The sequence below is a fragment of the Oxyura jamaicensis genome, chromosome 7 (assembly GCF_011077185.1).
Source record: "Oxyura jamaicensis isolate SHBP4307 breed ruddy duck chromosome 7, BPBGC_Ojam_1.0, whole genome shotgun sequence".
NCBI lineage: Eukaryota > Metazoa > Chordata > Aves > Anseriformes > Anatidae > Oxyura > Oxyura jamaicensis.
Window position 1 is genome coordinate 30,063,827 of NC_048899.1, and position 26,573 is coordinate 30,090,399.

Below are 26,573 nucleotides of genomic sequence, written 5' to 3' on the forward strand. Positions count from 1 at the left end.
TCTAGGAGGTAATAGTGCCTTCAGATACTTCAAATCTCTGATGACTAGAGCCAAATGATTACATGGCTTCATAGTAGCTCAGGGAATTGCAGGATTAGTGGGAAGAAAAATGACTGTGGGAGGTCAAGTGGCTGCACTTGAGGAGTCCCCATTTTGAACAAGGCACTTTTGGAGAACATTTCTGGAATGCTTTGACACTAATCCATCTGGAGAACACAACTGCCAGGTCCCCGTGCTCAGGAGACAGATTCATGACTTAGATCTAGGGCAAATTGGTTAGAGGACCAAGAGCACAGTCAGTTTTTCTTTCCTACCTAGGATTTCAGATTTTGGGCTTTCAGATCCCAGCTTGTTTGGATCTTATATTTCATTTAACCACTGCAACAACCCTGATGCGCCATGTGAGAGCTGCAGATCAGCTCTATTTGTGCAGCAAGTGGATCCACGGACAGAACAGACAGACACCTGGACTTTCAGACAGATAAATGACAAATTTTATCGTACAGAAGATCCCAGAGTAAGCAGTGACTATCTCAACATTTCCGCTCAGCCCTATGAGCCATTGGAAAATGTAAACCACTTAATTTACACCAATTGAGATCATAATTTCAGAGACCAAGCAAAAGATTTTGCAAGACAACTTAAGTGCTCCTTCCGTGCTGCTCACAAGCAATCACCACTGAGCCTTGGTTTGCCTGTCAAAAACTCATGTGCAGTCTTATCATCTGGGGCAGCCAAGGCTGTAATGACAAAACCATTCCTAGTGCTCTGATGCTAGAGATACGTAAGCTGTTATTAACAGATTTAATTAAAGCAGCTCCTCCAGTTCCTTTTGGTAAGTCCATGTGATGTACTGCATCACTGGCTCTGCTGACAGCTCTTGCCCATACAAATCAGGGACCTCCTCCTGTTCTGCTGCATTATCTGAGTGTCTTGAGATCTCTGGAGGCAGGATGCTGCCTAACGCAGGGGGTTACTCAGTGCTGGAGCGGGGCAGAGCAGGAGCTTGGATAACAACATCCACGTGACACAGCAGCTCAGCCTTCCCCGCTGAAGCAACAGCACAGGATGAGTTTTTGAGCAGGGCTGCACAGAGCGATGAGCCAGCCAGCAGGCCAAGCTCATGTGGGTTCACCAGAGGGGAAACTCCCACCAAATTACTCCCGTAAGCACCAAGGAGTCACGTTAATTACATGCAGACGTGTCAGCTCTTTAATGTCCACAATAGCTACATTTCTCTGAAACCTAACCTGGGGAAGTCAGTCCCCATGCCCTCAGCATTGCCAAGTGCACTACATCGGCACCCAAGGCTGGTTACCCCAGCCTCCAGAGCTGGTACACAGGGCCTCAGCTCTCTGGATGAGTCCAGCCGTTTAAACCTCACCTTCAGCCTCAGAGGGAACAGAAGAAAGGATGAGGAGCCAGGTGAGAGTAGAAAGCTCTGCCATTTGTACTACTCAGAAGGACTCTGTACATAAAAATGAGGTAGCTGATATGCAACAAATCTGGTGAGTTGGTCAGACAGACGGTCACATCCTGCACTCAGGCAGCAGAACAAGCTCAAGCTTGGCCGAGATTCTGGCTCCAGAAGAGCCAGCTGGAGCCAGCCCCTCTCAGCATCAGCAGCACAGGTCTGACTGAAAGGATCATCTTCCCTCTCTGGTAAAGCTGGAAAAAACAGAGGACTCATATTGGTGAGCAGCCACCCAAGCCTGACTCACCAGCACGTGATGACAGAGGTGGTGCAAAGGGCTGCAGCCTCCCGTTGGGGCAGCTCGAGTCCATCTCCCCTAACCAGCTCTTCTCCCAACACCAGCTGCATTACCACAGACACTCACAACCATTTATTTAGCTAAGAGAGACTGTTTTGTGATGGGAGATTGCCTGGCTCCAGAAAAGTAGAGGTTGCCAATTTCTTTGATTAAAGAAATGGGGGGAAAAAAGTTCCTTTGGCAACCTGAAAAAAAAGCAGGTCAATAACCACCACTGCTCACAGATTTGCTTCTCACCATTCCTGCAAGTAATACACGGCCTTCTGCAGCAACTGTACAATGCACACTTGCAGAAACCGATGTTAATTTGTTAATGTAAGAGAAGCTGGGCCTTTACCACAGCCCAGGAAAAGCTTTCCCCATCAGAGAGACCAGGTAGGCTGAAGATTCCTATGTGAATACAGAAAACACTTGGGTTATCTGATAATAGATCAGGTTAAGTTATAGCCAGGAGGAGGAACAGAAGTGAGTGGCCAGTTTGGAGATGCTGCTGGGTCTGCCAAAAGGACAGGGATGAGGAGGTGGGGGAATCCCTCTGCAGATTACTGCTGTTAAAAGAAAGTGAAAATGAGTATGTGGGAGAAGCAGCCTGCAGAAGTAGTTTAACAGAGAACAGCAGCAACCTCCCACAGAGCCTTAAAGGTATCGAAACCCTCGATCTCAATGTGGAAAACACAAATGATTTGCCACAGGCCCTAAAACTGGTCTGGCTATCACAAAGAGCACTTTACTGACTGTGCTGAAGCACAACATAGTTGAAAACCGAGCGCATTGTCTTGCAAGGAGAGCACCAGAGCCCTGCCAGGGCTGGGGATGCTGCCACATGAAGCAGCAGGCACAGTCCTGAGCAGCTCTGTGCTGTTGCCAAGACAGCCCATAGCTTCACACTGCTTTTTCCTGGCACTACCATGAAGAAAAGCCATTTAAAGTAGGTGGCCCGAAAACCCACTGCAGAACTACAGCAGCATGGAAGTGGTAATTCCCCCTGGAATTCCATTCTCCAGGCAAAACCAGAAGAAAGTTTAGTTCTGTGCTGGCTTCAGCGTTAACAAAACACACAAGTTCATTCAAAACAGCCTGGAATGTATCAAATGTTTTATCTAGTTTTGTTGTTATTATTGTTAATAGAGCTAGAGGCAATTTTCTGCTAAAAGAACAGCTGTAATCAAAAAAAAAAAGCTGGGTGGCACAAGGAACACACAGTGAATAAAATAAGAGGATTAATCTTAAGGAATTAAAAAAATAGTGCAAGTAGTTCCATGGGAACTGTAGATGTTGGACTGAAGAGGAACCACATGGGGACATCCAGCTGGGGGACAGATTATCTCATATCACTCTGGGCTGATACAAGATAAGCAGCTCCATCTCATGCTGACCTTAGCGGACCATGTGTCCAGTCCAGCATGACAACTCACGCGCAGGTAGGCAGTGAATTAAGAACCACTGACATAGGCAAGGACGGAATGTTACCATATCTGCAGGTCTAGGACAATTTGTCTTCTATCAATTTCTTTGGTGTAGGCTTTTATTCCATTGATTCTAGGGCACTGAAATAAAGACAGACAAGACAGGGCATGGTTAATACCTCTTAAGCCCAAGAGAAGAGTCCTACCCACTTCACTCAAGTACTGAAATTTTCTTTATAGACTTCTCAGAACTGCACATGAAATATGAGCAAACAGCACAGGTTTTTCTCTTAAAGACAAGGCGTGAACAGCCTTGGCAATCCACAGATACGGTGCTGGCTACAAGCAGCCCAGGCTACAAGCCTTAGGGAGCACTGAAAACTCCTTTTGTAAGGGTATAACAGAAAGAAATGTGGGTATGTGGCCCTTTTTCCCATTTCTAGTTCCATGATATTGACAGTGGCAAGGGACGTGTGTCTCCTGTATCATCTTTTTTTTTCATACTGTCAATGTGAGGAGGGACAAAGGAGGCAGCAGTACTGTACCGATACCATTTATTAAACATTCAGAGCTATAAAAGAGCTGAATGTCAGAGTCCCAAGCAAAGACTCTCCCATTTGCATCTGAACTCTTCAGGACAGACGGAACTGCAAGTGTTGCAAAGCGGTCACGCTACCTTCTCGCCAAAGTGGATCTTGGTAAAGGTGCATGTTTTCAGATGTACGCTCTTTGCTCTGATTTTGGGTTCAAGAACTTCTTTAAATGTTTTTTCCATGATTGTCCCAAAGTATGGCCAGGCCTGTACGAGGACCTAAAATACAACAAAAGCCAAAACACGCTGAAGATTCTTTGTGTAAAATACCTTTAGTTTAGAAACAGACACAGAAAGAACACCTGGCTACTAATGTCTGCCCTTTTAAAATACCAAGTAATGTTTGTGCTCTTAAGTCATCGTTACAGAAAGATTCATCTCAGTTCCTCAGAAAAGGAATATGTCTTAGGAACTGAAGGGTGAGTTTTCAACATCGTGTTGCTTGACTGCTTCTAACCACAGTGGCTGAGCCAGCAAAGCCCAGGGTTAAAGTTTCTGAAGCACAGTAGTCTCTAATTACTCTGAAGTGTCACAAAGTTCCCTGCAGATAGGTTTCTTTTGAGAGGAGCGAGGTGAGCTTTCACATCCAAAAGAAAGTTTGCTGAAGAAAAACAGGATAGCTACTAGATGCTAAGTTACATGTTCAGCTGTTTTGCTTTTAAGTCCAGAGTCAGTTCCACTGAGAGCCTGACTACTCCTGACCGGAGCACCTGGCTCAGAGCTCTCTGGGAACCTCTCTAGCAAGAGGAGATACCACTACTTTTTCTAAAATAATAACGCAGACATGCATAAGTACACACGTGCAATTTTGTTTTGTTTTTAAATCTCACAAGTGCTGTGGTTAAATTTATCAAACCTACATCAGCCAGGCACACACTTAGCTTTCACCAAAGCCTGTGACAACTCTGTATGCTCCAAGACTTAAACCCAGACACTGATATGGTTGTGACTTGTTGTGGTGACTTGATACGGTTGTGATTTGTAGTGGTGACTTGATAATTTTCTCAGACTTGGTCAGTGGATTTTGTGGTGGGATTCAGCTCAGAGCAGAGGGCCTCACAGACTGGGGTTCAGAGCTCCTCACCTTGTTCAGCCACTCCACTCGCTCAACATCAGGGAAGTGGACCTGGAGGCAGAGGAAAATAAAGTGAGTGCCACATGCAATCCGTTTCGGTATACGGCATCATATGCAAAAGATACCACAGAGCACAGCACAGGTTTTAGAGTAAGCTGAGATCTCTCTGCCCTCATACACACATCTTTTATAATTCATTACTGCCTTGAAAAACTGCTAAAATAATAAAAGGCAAAAGAAGACAGGTGTGCTGATGTACCAGCCTGCCTCTGGGCACATTTATGTGATTAAAGCAAGAGTCACATCCTGCTCCTGCTGAACAGCAGCATTAGATTCCTAATCCCTCTTGGTCATGCAGTGGGAAGCCCTGAGAACCTGCTTCCCTTCGAGACCACGAGGTGTGCAGGACCTGTTTCCTGTGCTGCCTCACCCCAGTCAGGAAATCTGGAAAACAAGAAGCTGCTTGGGAAATTCGGCTTATTGGCTGCAGCAGCGTTTCCCCACTAACACTCACACTGTGTCAGTGGCTTCAGGGAAAAGCAGCACCGTAGGAGTTTAAGCCTATTAGTATGTACCTGTAACAGTCCAGTGGCTTCACCTCTCAAAGCCTTTTAAGATAAGGACAAATTAAAATAAAATAGTCACTCCTGCATCATGTTTTCCAATCGGACGTACCAAATGCTGCCAGGAGGTGCACGTGTCCGTAACAAAAGCCCTCCGGTTCCCTAAGCGATGGCTGCTTCCATCACCAGCACGACAGGTGGGTTTGAGGCCACTCGAGTAACTAACGAAGCACTCAGACCTCACCGAGGGGCTGCTGAGCAAGGAGCCCTGGTCTCCTTACTGCAATCCCCCATTAAAGTCTTCCGGGCGTGGTATTTTCAGCCGGTGCTGCAGGCTGGCAGGAGGATATTGCACGAGGGAAGGACGGTACGGCAGCTTCTGGAGACAGGCCCTGCTCAGCTCTCCAAAAGCACTCGAAGGCACGGGGACTCCTTACCTAGGCATCTAGCCTGATGCAGTAACGGGGCAGGACAATGCACTACTTCTGTACGCGAGAGCTGTGAATTACACCCTTCAGGCAGAGGTTTGCTGTTTTATTTAGCAGCGTTCAGAGAGGGGCTCAGAGACATTCGGACGGAACCAACAGGAGCTTGCTTTTTTTTTTTTTTTTTTTTCTCTCTAGCCTGACATACGATTTCAGAGCCCATTTCCCTTGCTCAAACAACGCTTCAAATGATCTCCAAAGACTGCATTAAAAACCAAAGTGATATTACCGCATTCTTTATAAGCAATTTCTTTTGATACTTCAAAGAGCAGCTTTTCTACCCGGCTCTACCCGCGTGACAGAGCGGGAACACAGCACCAGAAGGGACGATCAATACTGCCACAACGCAGCTGACATTTCACATGAAGGAGGGTTACGTGAATCAGGGGACCTCCAGTTCACCTGCCAGCCTTTCAGCTTTCACCAGAGGGCCCTGTGCCAGGACACACAAATCCTGGGTGCCCTGAAGGCAGCTGCTCCCCAGCTCCAATGTGACTGCTGAGCCCCGCTGCGCTCCGCAGCAGCCGTAGGACAGCCCTGCATCAGTCCCAGGCAGGGGAAAGCAGGGATGGAAGTTCTTTGGTGAGGGGGAGGTGTAGAGGGGAGAGGGGATGTGGCGTACAAGGAAAGACAGACCAGGACCCAGGGCGCCACTCAGGCCACTAGACCCCAAAAAGGAACTCACAGCCCACTTGTGAGACCCACCAACATTCAAAGGAGAAGTGTAGTACCATACAAACCCCTAAACTTTGCCAGGATTATTCACTAGAGCCACAGCTGCTAGAGATGTAGGCACAAGAAGTATCCAAGAACAAAGCCAGTGGATAGGAGCTGGAACAGCACGCAGGAGCATCAGGAAACAGGCAAAACCCATGAGATGGGGGTGGCAGCCAGACCCACCATAACAAAAAGAGAAATAAAACCCACTGTTCGAGCCAGAGATGCCCAACTAGACAGCCAAGGGCAACCCCCAAGGCAGCCACAGTGAATCACAGATCGCCGTGTCACACCTCAGGTCACTTCAGACACGAGCTCCGAGCACAGCCTGTCCACAGGGCGTTCCAACAACGTGCATGGCCTGCTGGGGTCTACCAGAAGACAAGTTCTGCTCTAGGTCAGCCCGGTGGCACCGCCAAACTCTCCTCCTGACCCAATTGCTTACTCAAAGAACTTAAATGTACTAATAGCTTTTTGGAAAAAGCACGAAAGACAAAAACATAACCCAAACCATCTACAGTTCAGACTCAACATCCACCCCTGTTGCTGGCAGGAGCCCTGGCATCGGGGTTTTGTTCCCAAGCTTGCCATCGGTACAGCACAGACGAGAGAAGCACAAAATATTTCCTGCTACACCTAGCACCAGCCACCAAGAGCTGCCAAAGTTCTCACTGTCCCAAAATAAGACATACTCCGTACCCTTGGGCAAATCTCACTATCAAAAATCATCTACAAAAGCAGGCATACTTCTTGCCAGTATTTCAGGAATGCTGCAGAAATTACTTAGCATCTGAAAAGAGCTTTGAAGATCAAAAAAACCCAGGTAAGGGGCAATTACTAGCGAGTAAAGGAGAAGTGTGAGTTTCTGCAAGGCTCCACCCTGCCCCGGAGGAGGCCACACCAATGATCACAGCAACAGCAAAAAAACACGTGAGCCATGACAGCGCCGATCCATTCAAAGACAACGCAGGAATGTATCCTTCAGCATCACTGTTGCCTTTTTGTTTGTTTGTTTTAAAAAAGAGAGAGACAGGTTTCTTAGCTCCCTGTGCAGGGACAAAAAAAAAGAATGTCTGAAATCTAAAGAAGCCTTTTGCATGACCAAGGAACTGGCAGCCTGAGTTTTAAAAGGACTGCTCTGTACCTCCAATACCAAATTCTCCTGGCATGAGGCGTTTGGCACCAGGAGGAAACCCAGCACACCGCGATGTTCTCACCTGCAAGCTGCTGCAGCTGCAGAAGCAGCACAGAGAAGCCGCCACCACCACCGCCATGGAGCCAGAACGGAGGTGGAAGCAGCGCTGCCTCTGCTCCAGGCACCGCGTGGTTTTTACAAAGGCCAAGGTAAATGCTGCCCGGGCTGAAGTCAGACAGCCTCACCTCTCCAGGACATAGATCTGACTCTGCCTGACCCAAACGGATTTCCAGCCACCTAAGTTGGCACAGGAATGCCTCTCCTCCAAACTCACTGGCGGGTTTTGGCCAAGAGGCTGCTGCTGGAGCACTGCCCTGCATATTCCCTAAAACAGCTGCGTGAATAGATGAGGGAAACCCTCCTGGTGTCCCCACTGAAGGAAAGGCAGCGACAAAAACACATCTCGTAAGAACTGGTACCAGGACTGTGCAGAGCCTGAGCCACAGCTGAAGGAGCCCCTGTGCTGCTGCTCCTACAGGAGAAGTGTTTAACCAAGTGGTGCAAACAGCTGCTGGCCTTAACTCCTCGCTGAAGGGATCCTCCTCATTTCACTCCAGGGCACCTGAGGAGACGACAACTTACCGAGCCCCTAAGACAACGCCATCGCTGTACCTCCAGTGCCTTTCTGAGCATTGCGCTGCAGCTCCAACCCATGCTCCCACCTGAATTTTATTCCTACTCCCACCCCTGCACGTCAGGAGAGAAGAACAGAAGGGACTTTTTTAGAGCTGTTTCAATTGAAGGCTTGTGAACACTGAAAGTCAAAAAAGAAAGATAAAAAAAGATGACACCAGAGACAATAAACCGAATAGGCAGCAGGTGAGAAGCAGCTTCCAGGACTGGCACATGGGAAAATAAGCAGGAGATGAAGCTGAGGAAGAGAATAGAAATAAAATTAAAAAGGAAGTTTAAAAAATATCGAGTGCAAGTATACTGTACAAGCAAACGCCAGCTGATGCTGAACAGAAGTTATCAGCATAGGAGAGGAGATGTGACATTACTCATACATGTCAGAACAAAGCACATGCACCCGGCAGCCCCTTTACCCTCCTGTCCCATGTCCTGCCTCCTGGCAGGATGCCCCCAAAACACGGTGGTCAGGACTGAGGCCCCGCAGAGCCAACTGCTGCTCCCCACGACCACCCGCTGGGCACGAGGTGGCTGTGGTGGGATCCCCTCGCACCTTCCCTTCCTGACAGGAGGTGAAAGGACCCTGATCCCCAGCCTCTCCTCACACTCCTGGGCTCCGGCCCTGACTGTCTGGGTGGGCTCTGCTGGAGCATCCCCATTTGGCAAAACCTCCCTCTCTGGATGCTGGGTAGAGGGCAATAATTCTTCCCCAGGCTGGTACAGAGGGCACTTGAACCACAGCTAAAGACATGAGATTGTGTTTGTGCAGTGGGGCTGACCCTGATTTCTGGTGACAAGTAAGGGATCCAGGATCTTGTTCCCAACACCCAGGGTGCTGGAGGATGTCACAGCACGGCTCCCACACCTGGCCGAGAGCCGACAGCACCATGCTCCTTGCTCCTCCGAGCTGCGTTAAACACGCTGTCAAGACAAACAAGCAGAAAAACTTCTGCGTCTGGCAGGGGGAGAACAGGAGCAGGGAGCTGTACGAGCTCTGCCGGGAGTGCTCACCGTCCGTTCCAAGGAGCGCCAAGGGCTGCAGAGAACAACGCCGACTATCCGTCACTGCCTCCACGCAGCGCTCCTCGCAAACAGAGCTCTTCGACAGTCTCTTCCTGACAAGAAAAGCACTTCCCGACCAGTTCCTAGCACATTTTTAATGCTAAGCATACGATGGTTAGAAACAAACCCAAACCACTAATCCTTTCCCATTAGCCAACCGAGGGCACCGAGCAAATAGCCACCGATACAGAAGCAGCAGCACAGCTAGATTTTCAAGTTTAAAACTCTTTTCAAATTTAAAACTTCCTCACTTTAAAGCCGGGGATGGCTAGGAACGAACGCGAACAACAAGCGGAGGGTGGCTGTCCACACCACCAAGAGATGTCTCTTGGAAGGTAAACACCTGAGGCTTTTAGCGAGCGGAGTATATTATGTTATAGATTTATTACTATTATCGCTTTAGTGAGCAGAGTGCATCACGTTATAGATGCATTTATTAGTATTTATTTTAAATGATAGTAAGGAGAGAAAACTTTTCGGATGAGGTCTCAAATAGGCATCTCCCCAAACGAGAACAGTCACAAAGCAGCAGGACGCATTCGAAAGGTTTCTCCGGGGCACAGCAGCCCATTTTATGGACACGCTCAGAGCCACACGCAGGTTTCCTGACCAAAACCAACTTTGTGTCTGGTCCCCGCTCTGCCCTCCAAAACTAGAAAACACGGGAGGATGCTGCAGGGTCTCAGGCTCTCCCCCCCGGCTGTTCCCCACACGGGGCACCCCTAGCAGCCCCCCGGCACCCACCACCACCACCACCACCACTCACCCATGCCGGCAGGTGCCTCGCCGCCAGCCCCTCGCACACCGCCTGCCTCTCATCCTCCAGCAGCGCCGCGGCTGCCGCCAGCCGCTCGCGCTTCCCCCGCCGGTTGCGGCCCCAGCAGAAGCAGAGGGCCAGCCCCAGCAGCACCCAGCTGCCGCTCAGCCCCAGGTACCCCGCCAGGTACACGGGGCCGAGCCACAGCAGCGCCCGGCCGGCGGACGACAGCAGCGCCCGCGGCGGGGCGGCGGCTGAGGGCGCTGAGGCGGCTGAGGCGGGCTCCATGGCGCGCCCCGGCTGCCAGGGGTCGCCCCGGCCGAGTGCGCTGCCTCCACCCGGCGGCGAGAGGAGGGGAAGGGAAAAGAAGGGATGGGAAGGGAGGGACCCCTCGGTCCCCGCCCCGCAGCTCGCTGCTCAGGGAGCCGGCTGCGGGCCGCCCGGAGCCCGCTGCGGGGGAGGGATGGGCGGCAGGAGCCGCCTGTCGGTGCGGGGCGCCTGCAGCTCCGGAGTCGGGGTGCTTCTCGGTCCCAGTTCCTCTCGTTTTGACGGGGGTACCCGGGGTGTTCACGCTTTGAAAGAATGGGAATTTTGCGTTAGGGAGCGCAGAGATATTTGGGAACCACGAGGTGCGCTTGGAGACGCTTTTCCTCTCTGCAGATTAATACCATACCGTTCTGCATATGCCTTCGGAGACACGCTGCGATCCTACGAGCACGTTTACACAGTGCTTTCTGCTGCAATTTCCCCTGCATCGGGCAGAGGCTACGCTTTGTCCGGTGGATGAGTCGAGAACATCAGCGAATGGTGCCAGCTTTCACCGCGGCCGCACAAGATCACAAACGATGGGCCAGGCTCCAAGAAAGGGATGCTGACCATAGCTGGGGCCAACAGGGTTTGACCCCAGTTTTGCCATGGAATTGGTGTTTAATAATGGGTCAGTCAAAAAAATCAAATAGTGCTGCAAGTGATCCTCATTCATACGTTATTCATCGCACATGACTGATCTCGGATAGAAATCAGTTCAGGCATCTGAAAAAATCAGGCCGCAAATGCCTCTCATTAGACAAACTCATACATGAGACATCTATTAACAGGTACTTTTGGAAACAACCCCCCAGTCTTCCCCTTCTGCAAAATGAGGATGAGTATGTTTTTCTTCCTGGGGGTGTTGCAAAGATAAATCAGCCTAGAGCACGTATAAGTACTTGGTGCAGTGGGCAGTAACTCTACAGAACCTGGAGGCTGCAAGGCAGACAGCATCAGCAGGTTCAAAATGGGATTAGACAAATTCTCAAACAACAAAGCCCACAAATGTACTCCCTACAGCTGCGGATGTGCGGGAGGCTTGAGGGAAAAGGACGTCAGAAAATGACCAGGCTCATGCTCTCTCCCAAAACAGCAATTCCTATTGCCACCAAGAGCAAGCGACCAGGGGTCTGACCACAGAGGGCATTTCTCTTCATAAAAATGAAGAGAGACCAAAAACCAACAAGTCTAAAAGCTGAAGGAGTATCTGCCTTCTCTGATGTCCTACATTAAAAAACATGCAGTGCTGAGTTTGCACAGTTATGTCTATCAGGAGGTATGTTTACAAAATGCAAAAATGCACCTGTTTTTGTTCTACCCCTGACCAAAAACTGGGGCTGACTTGTCCTTTATTTTTCCCCACTGCCATTTAGAGCCTTGTAAAACATTTTCAGTGTGACATTTCAGCCATGGGGCAAGCCTTCTCACAGTTAACCTGAGCCCTGGAGTCTGACCTTTCAGAAAAATAGAATCCTCTAAATTAAGTGGGGGCTTTGAAGACTTAAAAGTTGCTTTTGCTACCAGGAGAAGCTGTAATAAAAGGTAAATCCATTGTTTTCCTCCTTCAAGTTGCTACCCTCGTAGAGGGTAGCTCAAACTCAGAGAACTACATGCAGTTTAGAAGCACCGACAGGTGGCAGCTTTTTGAGCACTAAAACAATGGGGCTGCAGTGAAATACATAGTGGTTAATTTCATGAATAAATTACTTTGTTGTTGTTGTTGTTGTTCTTCACTCAGCTGATCACAAAAAAAAAAAAGGGTCAAGTTAAAGCAGAATAGGAGACCTCTCTGTAGAAATGAAAAGAGCACTTTCAGTCCTGCAAGACATCCAGCTGCCGCTGTTTAGTGAAGATGCTTCCGTGAAGGCAGAACTCCATGTTCCATCATGTGCTGTCCCCCAGGACCCCAAGCTCAGAAATAAGCTTGGGCACTGTGTGTTCCTTTGCTGCCGACTCCTACCTTGTGAAGAGACAATTCCTTTCTGTATTTAAAGAGGTTCTAGGAACTTTAAAAAAATATATACAAAAAATATAATACCACTTTAAACTCGTACTACTAAAAATTTTAACAATAAAAGAAAAAGAGTAAGAGATGAAAGATGACTTATCAAAACAGGTTTCACAGAAAGCTCAGACTAAGTACTGTGCTCATGAGAATGAGATAAATCAATACTGAGACCTCTGTTAACTCTGTTTAAGATGGATAGTAGTTACCTTTTAAAGAATAATTGTTTCCTGCTGTTTTCTTAAATGTCAGAGGAAATACTGAATCACAAATCAAGAGGACAACTTAAGACCTTTCCCGCTGGGGAAAGTATGATCTTGACTGTGAGCAGACTGCTTTCATGCACCAGATTTCTGAGCCACTTGAAGCTAGTCTTATTCTCTAGCACAAGGAAATTTCCCAATGTTTCTCCCCATGTACGCAGGACAGTCATTAAGTTAATGACCCAAGCTTGTCTGGCTTGACCTCCGATTTAATCTGACTAGCCATCATCACTATAGTTTATTATCACTATGATAAATGCATACATTGGAGCTGATTATGACACAGGGCTTTTACAGAAATTGCAAGGCTTTAAAAATGTATTAGTACTAAATTTGCTGTCTCTCAAGCTGGCCATGGTAACTAAGGCAACCCATTTTTAAGGTGGGGAGTTATGAAAAACCACTGCCAACGCTTTTTCTTTTAACTATAGAGAATATGCAAAGGAATTAATCTGAAAAATCCATACTACATACCAGTGTGATATCAGAGGGTTTACTGAAGATGACTTTCTAACTTTTTAACTTTCTTGTGGCTGCAAGGCCTGTAGCCAGTGTGAAAATTCCCACATTAATGCTACTGAATACTAAAGGTGCACTATGATGTCTTTTCTCTATGCTTCCGCAGCAAAACAGAAAACACTTATGTAAGGATAAAACCTTATTCCTTGCATTAACAGAATGACTTCTGTACCAAGACCTGATTAAAGCAGTTAATCCCTTATTGTTTAGTTTCCCCTGGCATCACACTCTGTCCATGCACTGTTCATCCTGTCAAGCAAAGCCACACCTGGACTCTGCCCATCACGGGGCAAAACCCTTGTAGCTACTCCTGCCCGTTCTTAAGCAGACTCTACTGAGTCTGGAGCACGTCTCCCCAGGGAAAGCTGTGGCTCCTCCATTCTGTTAGGTTCTGTTCAAAAATGAAGTATGAACTGGACAGCTAAAATGAACCCGTGTTACACTGTTTGGTCAGGTGCGTTCTGGCTGGAGGCAGGGACTTCTCATGGGGGAAATAATCGCATGCAGAAGGCTGGAATACAACATCATTATTTGGGAATATGTGAAAAGTGGTGCTGGGATTAGATAATGCTTACTTTTAAAGACTGCTTCACTATGCTCACTCCCCCATACCATGCTTTGTGTCTGCCTGGCTCATGGCTTCTCTATTTCTGTATAAGGAGCAGTAGAGAGAGGCACCGATCAGATGGTACTTTTGGCAATATAATAGTGAAAGCAGGAAGAGCAATTTACTTCACACATCCACTTGCTGTTGCTACAGAGGGGCCACTAGTGTGAGGGCAGTGCAGTGGGATGCAGAGTACGTACCCCAGGAGAAAAAAAATGGTGTGGCACAGCATCCCTTGTCCAGCCTCGCTCCTGCTGCCAGCAGATCCCACACTGCTCTGACACTGGGAGTTGCAGTGGACGTCTGGGTTAGCAGAATGCTGAGAAAAGCTACATCCTTTATACACAAATTATATAATTGCAGATAAGGCACAAGAAGGTGAAAGAATATAAAGCACAATCTACAATGGTAAGGTTGGAAAGAAAAAATAAACTTCCCTTAAAGTGAAGAGAGCATTTTCCAGTGCTTCCAGAGATGTCCTGTGAGTTGGAGTTGTCACTTTCCTGGCTCTGGTGATGACTCAGACTTTCTCACAAGTGAGATCAAAACACTTTTGTGTCATCTTGGAGCCTGCACTGACCCATAAGCAGTTGCTGCCACCTGCTGAACAGAAAAAACTTTTATGCCAGGAAGAAAGGTTACAGCAAACAGAGCTAGAGCAGAAATTGAGAGTAGTTATGACCTCTCTGCCTATGATTTATCCCTGGATGTTATCACAAGGTGGCTTTGCCTCCCATCATTAATGTTAGTATACAAACCAAATTTGGTAGGTAGCTTACAGTCTGAATTGGATAAAAGTAATTTCTCACCGGAAAAGTCAAATTTTGCTGAAATTTGACCGTATTTCACATATAACAGCATCAGCAGAGAGCTGAAATAAGCCAGGGGAGCTTCAGTTTATTTTTAAAAGTCTTCACAGAGTACAACTTCTATTATTGCACTATATACTTTAATCTTGGCACAGCCAGTTAAATATATTGTTTCTTTTCAAGTTTTCCCTTGTCATAACATAGATTTATTCCTTTTTTTTTTTTTTTTTCTGTTTGAACAATTGTATCTGCAACAGGATCTGTGAGCACAAGATACAATGTCTATGGCATAAAAATAGTTCAACACATTTCTTGGAGGATAAAATATTTCACAGATTTTGTTATGTCAGTTGGTGAAAAGCAAGCAAAATACCCCTAGGAAAAATACATCTCCACATCCTTTTAAATCCTTTTCTACTTTGCCTTGTGAAAGAGCATGCTAGCACAGGCTACTGACACTGTAAAAATTGCCTTTCAGGTGCATGTCGAAGTTACAGAGCAACCTTATTAATAATTTATAGTTTAGCCTGTAATCTGTACAGCTTACATTTTGTTGTACTTTAAGTGCTTAAAGACCTTGACTGAGCTCGCAGAAGCCTCTTCTTCAAGGAATTAGAAGTGCTCAACCTTTGCAAAACACATTAAAAGTGTCAAGGAGTGGAGGAAGCTAATTTACGAACCACAGAACTGCTGTCCCAGTTGGTACCTCCCCATCAATGGTGAAGCCAGGAAAGAGAAAGTTTTTGGTTAAATTTCTTGGAGGGCTATTTTTTGTACAGCTGACAATTTTCACAAGTCCATTTAAAGTGAAGATCTCCCAGAGCTCTATTCGTGCCTTTGGTCTGTATTTAACAGCATGGGACACAGATCAGATGAGGGCCTGCAGAGCAACAACAGGAGCAACACATGTGAAACCGTGAGGAACGCCGTTTGCATTTTTGCCTGCTCAGACATCCCTTCATCGTAATGGATCCTGACACAGGAACACCTGCCTGTCGTCTCCCACTTGGAGCGTGGCCGCCAAAGCTGGCACAGACCCAGTTTGCAGCGGCGCAGCCAGGCTGGCGCAGTGCTGGGAGTTCAGTCACTCAGAAGCCACTTTCCTAGAGCCAAGTTATTCCAAGGAGCAATGACAACATCTTGCCTCCCAGCTCCTGCTGCGTTTCTGCTTAGCATGTTTAGCCTTTTCTGAGAAAGGGAAATGTGCACAGCCTGACTGACTGCCTCTGAAGAGCTCCTACCACCTGTTTTTGGGGTGTGCTTCCAGGAAAGAGACGATGCTGTAAGACGAAGGTCTGGATTTTGGGAGGTGCTGCCTTCAAAGCTCTAGAAAGGTCAGTGAAAAGCTTGCTCATAGCAGAATCAGTGCTGAATCCAATAGATCCTGAAACCTCCTTGTGCAGGCAGTTCTATTCTGTGCTAGGGTTTTGGACTTGAAGACATGCACTGGGTGAATCTTCAGATGAATTTTCTTAGCTCATCATGAGTATCTGCAGCATGCAAACTCGAGACTTAAAGGAATTGCCTACTAAGGCAAAACTGGATCTCTTTACCCAACATGTCTGTTTGCAGCAGTGTGTACCCTAAACCTGAAAGAGGTTAGGCACAGAATGATTATTTGTTTGGACTCAGGAAAGGCAAGTGATAGCATTTAGTGTGTTTTATAAACGCAAAGGGACTCAAAACAATTTCAGGAAAGATAACTTTGGAGTAAGCTAACACTGCAGCTCACAAACACAAAATCCCCACCAAGAGGACTTGAGATTGCAGTGAGCCTAGCAGATACAAAGCCCACCTCAGCCACTTCGCCTCATCCCTGTGGCTCTGACAGCTGAGTGCTGTGGGCTACATCTGGGCTTTTATTACTGTTCATCCAAAAGGGATGGTAGGTGACATCTCCTCTTTACCATGAAACCCTCACATAAGCATGCTGACAGCCTGTCTTCATCCAACTGTACTGAACTGCACGCTGTAGTTACAACACCCTCCCTAGCACTGTGCACACAGAGAAGGGTATCCTGGATCTCATTTTATAAATAGATTTCCCTGTGCATCTGCTCCAGCTCACTGCTTGCAAGTACCAGCCCACTCAGAGCGCAGACCAGTGGCAAAAGGAATATTAATCTCAAGATTACTTTTAAGATCTTGGAAAGTTCGGCAGTTTCTGCAAGATTCTTTCTTTTTAGCAAAACCCACAGCCCAGATGCTATTTCTCCAGTAAGGTGGCACGCTGAATGAGGCCTCCAGGGCGTTTTACAACAGCTCATCCTATAATCATTTAGTGGCCTCTGCTGGCCAGGACTGAGATCCTGGCAACTGGTTAAATGTCAGCAGTGCTGCATCTAGCCAAGAGTTACGTAGGTATTTTACTGGTTACAACAGCAGAGACACAACTACAGCACTGCATCGATCTGTAAGCACCCCACTTCATGCTAAGCCAGTGGCTCGTGTCAGTCGCTGACAGCAATGCAATAGTAGGGGCCTTGCAAAATAGCTCAGGCTCTCCAAGTTCTTTCTACGTGACTTTTCTGTGTATCCTTGTAGGAGGCTCCTAAGCTATGTCCTAGATAAAACTCTTCCCACAGACTTTTTTCATCACCCAAATGTTCCATAAGTGGTAAAGGCGTGTAATTGGCATAAGGGGTACATCGAGATCAGTACCCCAGGGTAGATGGCCTCCGTTATGCATAAGAAGCGAAGTAAATAGAAAAGTAAGTAAATGCTTAGCACTGAGGGATACCAGAGTAAGCGACTAGAAACAGATCATCAGCTGTTGCAAATTATTTTGGCTCCATTACATTTAGCGGAGACAAATTAATACAGAGGAGTTGATTGTCTGACCTGCAGTTCAAGATAAACAGCACTAATGCTATTAAAGCCCATTTCCAAGAGCGGAAACTAGGGTAGAGAAGTTAAACGAGTGGCTCACTAATACAATGAGGAATCCTAGCTGATCTCTGGTTTCCAAGACAATGTTTGCTCTGTGTTTGTGGTCCCAGTCTTATTCAGACAGCAGGAGAGAGTGTTATTCAATCAGGGAAGCTAGCACTACCTCTGGGGTTGCACTAACTGGAATTATCATTTCCTGTTCTGGTGCCTACGCTTCTAATGTTAAACAAACCAACAAAAAAAAAAACAACAAAAAATTACACTGTCAAATTAAAACTGTATTCTCTGCTTTAGGAAAACGTAGCTGTTGATCTAATCTTGGTCTGTTACGAGTCTGATTTCAAATGGCCAATACCGTTCACTCTCAGAGTACATTCAGTTGCTGCATATAAAATGCAAACAAATGGGTGTTTAGGGAGCAGCATTTCAATGTGACCACTTGGAGTTCCGGAAATCCAATTCACAGGTTTTCACTGTGTACTTGCACTAGAGAAACCCTTTGTCTGGAAAATTACGTCACATCAACTGCTAGCTTCTGCCACTCTTTCTAAAACTTCAGACTCTGAATATTCATTTGAAACTGTTCTTTACCAGGTAGGTTAAATTTAACACACGTGAAATTCAAGGAATAGAACTTTTTTTTTTTTTTTTTTTTTTTTTTTCTGAGGAAATATTTGTCAATGAGAGATGAAATTCTCCCCCTGCAAAGAGAAGGCACAAGTGCCTGTAGTTTCTCACAAGTGAGGAAGGAAGGAGGGGCACTGTCACAGGCTGAGACAGTTTCCTTAAACCAGATGTGAACGGAACATTATTAGCAGAAGGGCTGTACTAATTTTTGCACTTTTTACTTTTTGTACAATGCAATCCTATTGTGAATTTTAGTAGACTCTGAAAGGGCTTGAGACAGGGAAAAAATCAATAAAGAAATCAACTACCTGCTGTCTGGGAAGTGACAGTTTTTATCTCTGTGTCACAGTACACTGTGTAAGAGTGGAAAAATTTGGGGAAAGGACTTTGTCCCTTGGTCTTGGTGTCCTCAGTTCTGTGGCTTGGACCTAGCTTTGTTCACCTCCCCCCCTTTATTTTTTGGCACAATGATTAAGATGCCATTTTTTCACCTGGCTAATTTCCCCATTTCAGCGGGAGAGAGGACTCAAAACACCCTAAGGTTCTAACACTAAGACACTGCTCAGTGAAGTGGACAAACAAGCAATGGAGGCTTGTACCACTGGTGGACAGCACATGCAAGATGGCAATGTAAGTTAGGAGTAAGTCAAACAGGAAAAGCATTATTGGTAAAGATAAAGGATGGAAAGTCAAGCCTATAAAACCTTCAGCTTTACATGGTGCTGTAGGAGTATCATAAAAGAAGGCACTGACTGGGAGTGTCCATGGCTGGGAGCAATCTGCTCTTCCAAGAACAGCAGTTTTATGACAAAGGTGCGAACAGAAGTGCTCCCAAGGAAATAGAAAATATCATTTTGATAACTCAGCACTTCAGCTGAGAGATCTTGCCAAAAAGATTGCAAAAAGCATATGTCCGCATTTTCCAACCATCAGAAAAATGGGAGCGCTTTCCTAGTGTTCTCCCTAACTTAGTGTAAGTTCAGCTTTCCAGCTTATCAGGTTTTTCTTCTTACTCTCCCAATACTAGAGAGTATAAACTCTCTGCTGCTGGAAGAATCTTGTTACCCTATCCTTATAAACTGATATTCTTCTATTTATTACTCTGTGGGAGTAGGTGGTCTTCCACAGCAGGAATTCTGTTTGAGAGATACAGTCGCTCCATGTTCTTTTCCTTACCTTCCAATCAGTTTCCAATCTTTTATGGGCTCCTGATTCCAGTAGTTGCTTCCAGGAAAGCCTGTGATACAAAAGAGAGAAAGGTTGATTATGTTGTTCTGGGAGAAAACACAAAAACCCTACATTCTCTTCCTCTCAAAAGAATTCCTACAAAATTTGGGGTTCAGGTGTTATAAAGAAAAAAAAAAGATATCTAGATTGTCTGAAGTTATCTAAGTTATCCACCAACAAAATCTGGTGAGATGGGATGCCCCATTCATTACTGAGTGTGACAAAGCCAACAGTTCTGTCTACTGAGAAAATGTTCCTCTTCTGAGCTCCAAGTTTAATAAAGTCATGACTGATCTCAAACTGGAAACACAGTAGTAACTCTGTCACTTCTGTCTGTCCAAACTCTCTTCCATCTGTTTTATTCCTGAAAATTATCTTAGAGCTGAAAAGCCTCCTCTTTCCAGCTGCTGCATTTGATTCTAATGTTTGTTACCACAAAATCTTTTGTTCAGGGGAGCAAAGTAAAGGCTCACAAGACTTAATTACTTCCTGGAAAACCACTCATCTTTTCCAGTAATCCTGTATGGCTTTGTTGTGTGGTTTTTGTTTTGTTTTGTTTTTTTTTAGTAATGCTTTTCCTTCTCATAGCAAAATAAAGTCAGATCAAAGTGTAGAAAAATACATCCACTGGAGGGCAGGCCTGAATCTGGCAGAAGATGCTGAAAATACCTTGAAGGAGAGTAAAATATTATGGTCTGCTGCATGGAAGCTGTCATGAGTCAATCAAGACTCATCAGTTAAGAGCTAGAGCAGGTTTTTTTCTGAATGAGTAGTCCTATGTTTCAGACACAAAGTCCAGAAATGGAGGTTCTCACTGTTCATGTCTAGTAAGAGTCCTAAATGAATCTCTGAGCTTGATTATAATTAAAATCATGACATTGTTAGTTGAAGTCAGCAAACCTCCAGAGGACTTTCAGCTGACAATCACCAACTGAATTCAGAGGCGCTGAGTTCCAGGACTGAACTTGACCCATAGGATTTGTGTGTTCTCACCGCAGCACTGCCTTCCAGCATGGGCGTGCAGGACTCATGCTCTGAGCTCCCTGGAGTGAAAGAGACCTCACAGAGGGTCCTTCCTGTGCCTGCAGTCCAGAGGCATATTTGATGTGCACAAGGAGAGGTGGTGTCTGGCTCCACCTCAGCCTCACAGCCGGACCAGACCCTGGGCACACGCAGGAAGGGACAGTTCTGGGTGTGCACCTGATGTCCCACTGCCTGCACTTGCAATCTGTGCGCACTCTACTGCCAGGTCCCCTACCACTGCGGAGATGGCTCTGCCCTGGAGTTAATTACATGCCACTTGATCAAATACTTCATACCATACTTATTTCTAGCAGGGATTGAGTTTGGCTAAGCAGTCTGAGATGCTAAACTTCAGACAATCTAGCTATCTTTTGGATTGAATGCCATCTATACCATAGCAAAAGGAAGGAATTTATTTCACGTGGCAGCTGAAGATCCCATATTTAATGTTACCAGATTTTGAAGATGCCCAGTTTTCTTTCTGACAAACTGTAAACTCAATTTCTTCTCACAGTTTTCATGAGTGCATATTAAATGAATTTCCTCCTTTCACCAGTGACTCACTCCTTGAAAGGCTATTTCACAAATAGTATCTCCATTCCAAAGGAAACAAGCTGTTCCCTCTTACATTATTCAAGTAGCTGCAGAAAAATACATTAAGTCAAAAGATTTCAAAATGCTTAAGGTACATAACTCAAAAATAGCAAGTTTTTAATCAAGTATTTTTTATGATACAAATTACTACCTTTTAATGAAATGCCTCAAGCCTAAATTCTAAAATTGAGTGGAGATTCTTGGTGCTTGGCTGGAGACACCTCACATTTACACGGAATCCATAAGTTTGTGTCCTTCTCATAGCATCAAAAAAAAAATATCCACAGCTTTTTTTTGAAAATCTTGCCTATAAACAATGCAGCTATCAGGAGTTAGAAACTAACAGTTCTGTAGAAATTCTTTCAGCAGCTGGTCTAAAATCAGAACCAGGGTCTAAATCAGAATAACCAATTTGAGATTGCTAGCACCCATTAAGACATCAGCAACACTACATCCATGAGGACAACTCTACAGCTGCAGACTTTTTAAATAAATTAGTATCTGCTTTCTGCCTTACCTGGAAAGGTGAATGAGGTGATGACCCAGGTACTTGCATTACTAATGACTAGCAATGCATTTAGAGTTGAGCTGCTGGTGATAATCTCAAAGAAAAGATACGAAAAAGTCTCCAAATAAGCAGCTGGAAACACGCTATCTTGACAGAATGGGCCTGAGAAATGGTGAGGCCTTTCTTCCTGAAGAAAACCAGAAGTGTAAACATATCTTTAAGGAAAGAGAAAAGAGAGAAAGAATTTTATAAGAAACAAAACATCCCCCTGGCAGTATCTACTATAAGATAAGAAAATGCAGAATTGTTGTGTTATATGTCAGTCACAGGAAGAATGTATTTGAAAAAGACTTGTCAGGGGAATATTTGTAAAAGACAGCGCTCCTTAAAATATTCAGTGATCCAAGTGTTATGAAGACTCAAGGATCCTTCCAGCTGAAGGGAAGTCCTTCAGAGCCAAGTACATTTCTGAGATCTGGCTACCATGAGTGAAGACAAAGAACTAGTAACACCAATATTAAATTGAGTGATAAAATCAAAACGTTATCAGGGTCTTCTCCACCCACAGCTAGTCTCAGAATTTGCCTCAGGTATATTACCTGTAAATAGACCTTCCAAAACCGCTCCATGACAAGATGTTATCCTGTTGCTCTCAGTGGAAAGCTCTGTGCTGTTAGACTTCTGTTGGGTTACAGACACTGCTTCTGTTAACAAGTACAACAGTTACTAAAAAGGGTCAAGAGGAGACAGAGGCAAATGTAGAAATTATGAAACCAAAAAGAGTCCATACACAAGCAAGACTTTTCAGTGTTGAACTGTATATAAATGACTTCAAACAGACCTCAATTCTCCCTGCAGGTTAAAAAAAAAATATTTTTTTATTGTAAATAGTTATTTTTGTCTCTGTTTTATAGTGTCTGAATTTCTTTATTTTCAGCGTCCTGAAATCAAGCTGTGAACATCAGTTCCTCACATTTTTAAACGTTAACAGAGACAGTGGTATATTCACTTGTCTGAATGATAAGAGATTATCATGACCTCTCACATGGTCAAAGTGTTCAGTTTCAACCAGTAACTTCTGTTTAAAGCCAAAAAAGCCTGCGACCAAACACGGGCACATCTTTCTATCACAGGTGCACCCTTTAGTTTTCCTTATTAACACTTGATCAGAGTTGGATTGTTCTGATCTGATGCAGAGCCCATTTTGGAAAATATTTTTCAACTGGATCACTCTTATAGAATCTATCTAGTTTCAGCTCATCCTTTTGAGAAGCACTTTCTTCCCTTATCTATTCCTTCTAACCTGAATATTTCATTATTATATACATAATATTGATTATATACATAATCCACATTAGCAGTCACGTTCAATTGTACATCAATTTCCAACTTCTGGAACAGTGTCCAGAAGCGTTCTAGACACTTGCTTAAATTACAACCATAATCACAGTAATAACTCATCACATCTTTCCCCGAAGTACAGGAATTGCTTTATTTCTGTGTGAGATGTCATCACTGTAAAGGGTGGGAAATTTTTATGTCTTTCTTTGCACTTACAAAGGTATGTCACCATGTTTCATTAAAAAGGAGATTTTCATTGTGATCTGGTATGTTTGTGAGGTTGGGAGAGCAGATAGGACAGTTGTGCTTTTCCACTGCCTCCTCGCAGATATTTTTCCAGAGCTTTTTGGTTATTTTTAGAGTGATTATTATAAATTAATAATGTCACTCTCTCCCTTTGGCAGTCTAACACACTCCAGAGCAACAAGCATAAACAACCTGTGGGGCCTGGAAGACTGAAAGGAGGACTGTCCACAATCAGCGAGTTGCTGCAACGTCTGAGGTTAAAGATCCCTTTGTTTGCATTCTGGCAAAGCTCTTTGGCTCAAATCTATGAGGATATTTGGATGCTTCACTGCCCGTGGCACCAGAGGGAGTTAGGTACTTGAATGTCTTGCCATTTGGTCCCTCAATGATTCCCAGCAGCATCTGATGCCATTATGAACGGCATTTAACAGAGAACATTTAACAGCATTTAACAGCTGAGCAAAGTAAAGGCTCTTCAAGGAAAGCAGGCTACAGTCAGGCTCCTCATGTGTAATCCCAGTCTAGCAGGATGCTGCGCCCTCCCAGGTGCCAAGTTCCAAATTATCTATCACCTTAAATATATATGTCTTTGGAGCAAATGTTGAATGTAGCATGAATCATCATAGCCTAAAAGGGCTAATACTAATATCAGTGACAAAATGCCCGTTGTTTTCAGCCAAGGTAAATCAGAGTTACAATTCCAAACTTCTGAAGAAAATTCAGCATGCCATTTCTGAAAAAGTAACTTTCCTTTTACCTGCCTATTGGTATAAAAAGAGTTGAAATCAACACATAAGGATAATGAATCCCACAGCAGCTCTAGACATAGCCACAATTCGCACACTCAGTCCAGCTGTGAGCCTGAATTTTTTCTGACCAACAGTGTTTGAATCTTCAAAGGAAATACAATAAAAGTAGTTTAATGGTAGCACAGACTCTGCTGTTTACAGTTTCATTCTTATAGAGATACTCTGTTGACGTTGGTTTGAGGCCTGCTACTCTCTTATTACAACTTCTTCAGACCACAAAGCACCAAGGATGGCAGCCAGCAACTTCAGACTACACTGAAGGGCAGAAGGAATCAAATAACAAAGTAGGGTGACTTTTTCAGAGGCTTGATTATTCCCCTAAAAACAGGGACCAGGAAAGGAAACCAGTGTTGAGGTGAAGCTGATTGATCTTTACTGATATCTTGAAAGATATACCAATTTCAGACACTAGCAAACATTTGTGAGTCTCACAGTATCCAACTCTGTTACAAATGACCCTTTTGCTGATGATTAAGCAATCCAGTTTTTAATTTAATACATTTTAAATTGCTTCAAGCTTTCACAATTTCAGAAAAAGCTTGAAAACGTACTCTGAGCATAACCTGCAGCTCAGAAACCAGAAGACAAAGAACAGCAAATTGATTTTAAAATATTTCAGACATTCTGGAGATCTGGCTCATGAGCTTTATATGTCTGCGTTTGGCATTACCGAGCATGCTGGCTGAAGTCTGGCCAGCAGTCTTGCCTTCTGGCACTTGTTTGTAACACTGAAGTCATATGAAGCTCTTCTACTCTCAGTTCCTAAATACAGACTACTAACAAGACAACATTTAAAATTCTGTCCATTTCCAAGAAAGAACTGGATCAGTTTACATCAGCTGAAGTTTCACACTGATACCCGGGGGTCCTCTTTCAGATCTCTACTCTGTTGTTTTTTTTTCTGCTGGTTAATCAAGTAATCAGGAACACTCAATGACACGTATAACTGTCATTTTTATTCACTGGTAACTCTATTCTGCACAAATAAAGTTCTAAAATGCAAGAGTCTTTACGCATGTCTCTGCAAAAGCAGGAGATCTGCAGCACAAAAAAGCTGTGCATGCTTGTCGATTTGAATGTGGATGCTGTGAGCCCACCTTGGACATGGACGTTGGTGACCATTCTGAACTGAAACCTGCCTTTTCTGCAGGATTTTAACTATACAATTTAAACTTGAATCGTACGTCTCAGCAAGAGTGTGTATAAATGCAGCATGAATACAAGCTTACAGCTTCTACTCAACCTGCTCACGTTCTTGCCTTGCCAAAAGCATACTCACAGAAAGAGACTGACTGCAAAATGATGGGTGATGTGCTGGAACCAGCACCGAAATGCCCCTGACTCCCCCTACGCTGGCATTTTCAGTGGTGCAGATCAGCAGGGAGAGCTGTGGACGGGAAAGCCTTCCTGGTCTGGGACCCCAGCTCTGTGTTTCTGGAAGGCAGGTTTGAAGGAGGACTTATCAACAGGGTCTTCAGTACTTTCCAGGTGGAAGGACACATTGAGAGAGTGTATACAAATGGTTGGAGAGCTGGTTGTAGAAGGGATAAATGAGTGACAAAGGTGGATGTTACTGTTCTTGCACTCATAGCTGCTTTGTTCTGTCCCAGCTGTTCCACAGTGCTTCCAAAGAGCTAATACAAATTAGGTTGTGTTCCAGCACTAGATGGAGATATTCCTTGCACTGACATGAGGGGTTATTAGCAGAAGGAGCTGAACTTCAGAAATTTGAGAGTCCCTGGTCTGTTAGCTACAAGGGAACTCAGAAGCTTTTGGGCTACTACCCCTGGTGGTGGCCATTGCACGTTCATCAACACTTCAGCATCCTGAGCTGCAGCTGGCCTTCCTGCTCAAATGCATAAAATGACTGCCTGGGGTTGCTGACGGTACCTGCACGGGGACATCTGTGCCTGCTGCGCGACTCGGAGCAGCAAGTTTGCTGAAAACAGGATGCTATTTGCAGGGAAGGGTGCTTCAGAGGCAGGGAAGCAAAGAAAAAAAAAAAGAAAGCAATTTTCTCTTGATACTTGATGTCCATTTCAGGGTAACATACAGAGAACTAATCATGCAAATCCAAACTCAAGGGAAATAAGCCTTCATTTCTTCATCTGGTGCTCTGAAACTCAGCCAACAATACATACAAGCAGTATCCCTGAGGTGACAAAGTGCATTGTTGATTTATAGGCAATGCATATTGGATTACAGGAGACTCCACACTGTGAAATGATTATAAACCAGTAATTATCTGGTGAGAAAGGGATAATTTGCTTCAGAATTCTGAAGCCAGATAAAATCAGCTGATTAAAAATAAAGCACAGTTAACTCAATCCCTTGTGCAATTAAAAACTCATAAAGCCTGACTAAAGTAGTAGGAAAGGTCTTAAACAGCAGGAAAAAATAAAAGCATTTAAAAATACGCTCTGTTAACAGTAGGGTTGGGTCCTGGAAGTTTTCTTTAAAGACAGAATAAAGTGCTATTGCTCTTCACCCCGGAGAGCCCTCCCTCACATAGACGTAGCTTAACCTTTGGATGGGAAAAACGA

At 44.9% G+C, this 26,573-nt stretch overlaps 1 protein-coding gene across 1 annotated transcript in view; it reads right to left on the reverse strand.

Moving 5' to 3' along the window:
• The window catches only part of ESYT3 (extended synaptotagmin 3), a 31,896-nt gene extending 21,239 nt beyond the window's left edge, over positions 1-10,657 (reverse strand). The window contains exons 1-4 of the mRNA XM_035332422.1: positions 10,264-10,657; positions 4,855-4,896; positions 3,855-3,989; positions 3,243-3,319 (exon numbers count right to left, since the gene is read on the reverse strand). Of these exons, the coding sequence (XP_035188313.1) occupies positions 3,243-3,319; positions 3,855-3,989; positions 4,855-4,896; positions 10,264-10,542 (533 nt within the window). The 5' untranslated portion in view covers positions 10,543-10,657. The remainder of the gene's footprint in view (positions 1-3,242; positions 3,320-3,854; positions 3,990-4,854; positions 4,897-10,263) is intronic.
• Between the last annotated feature and the right edge of the window lie 15,916 nt (positions 10,658-26,573).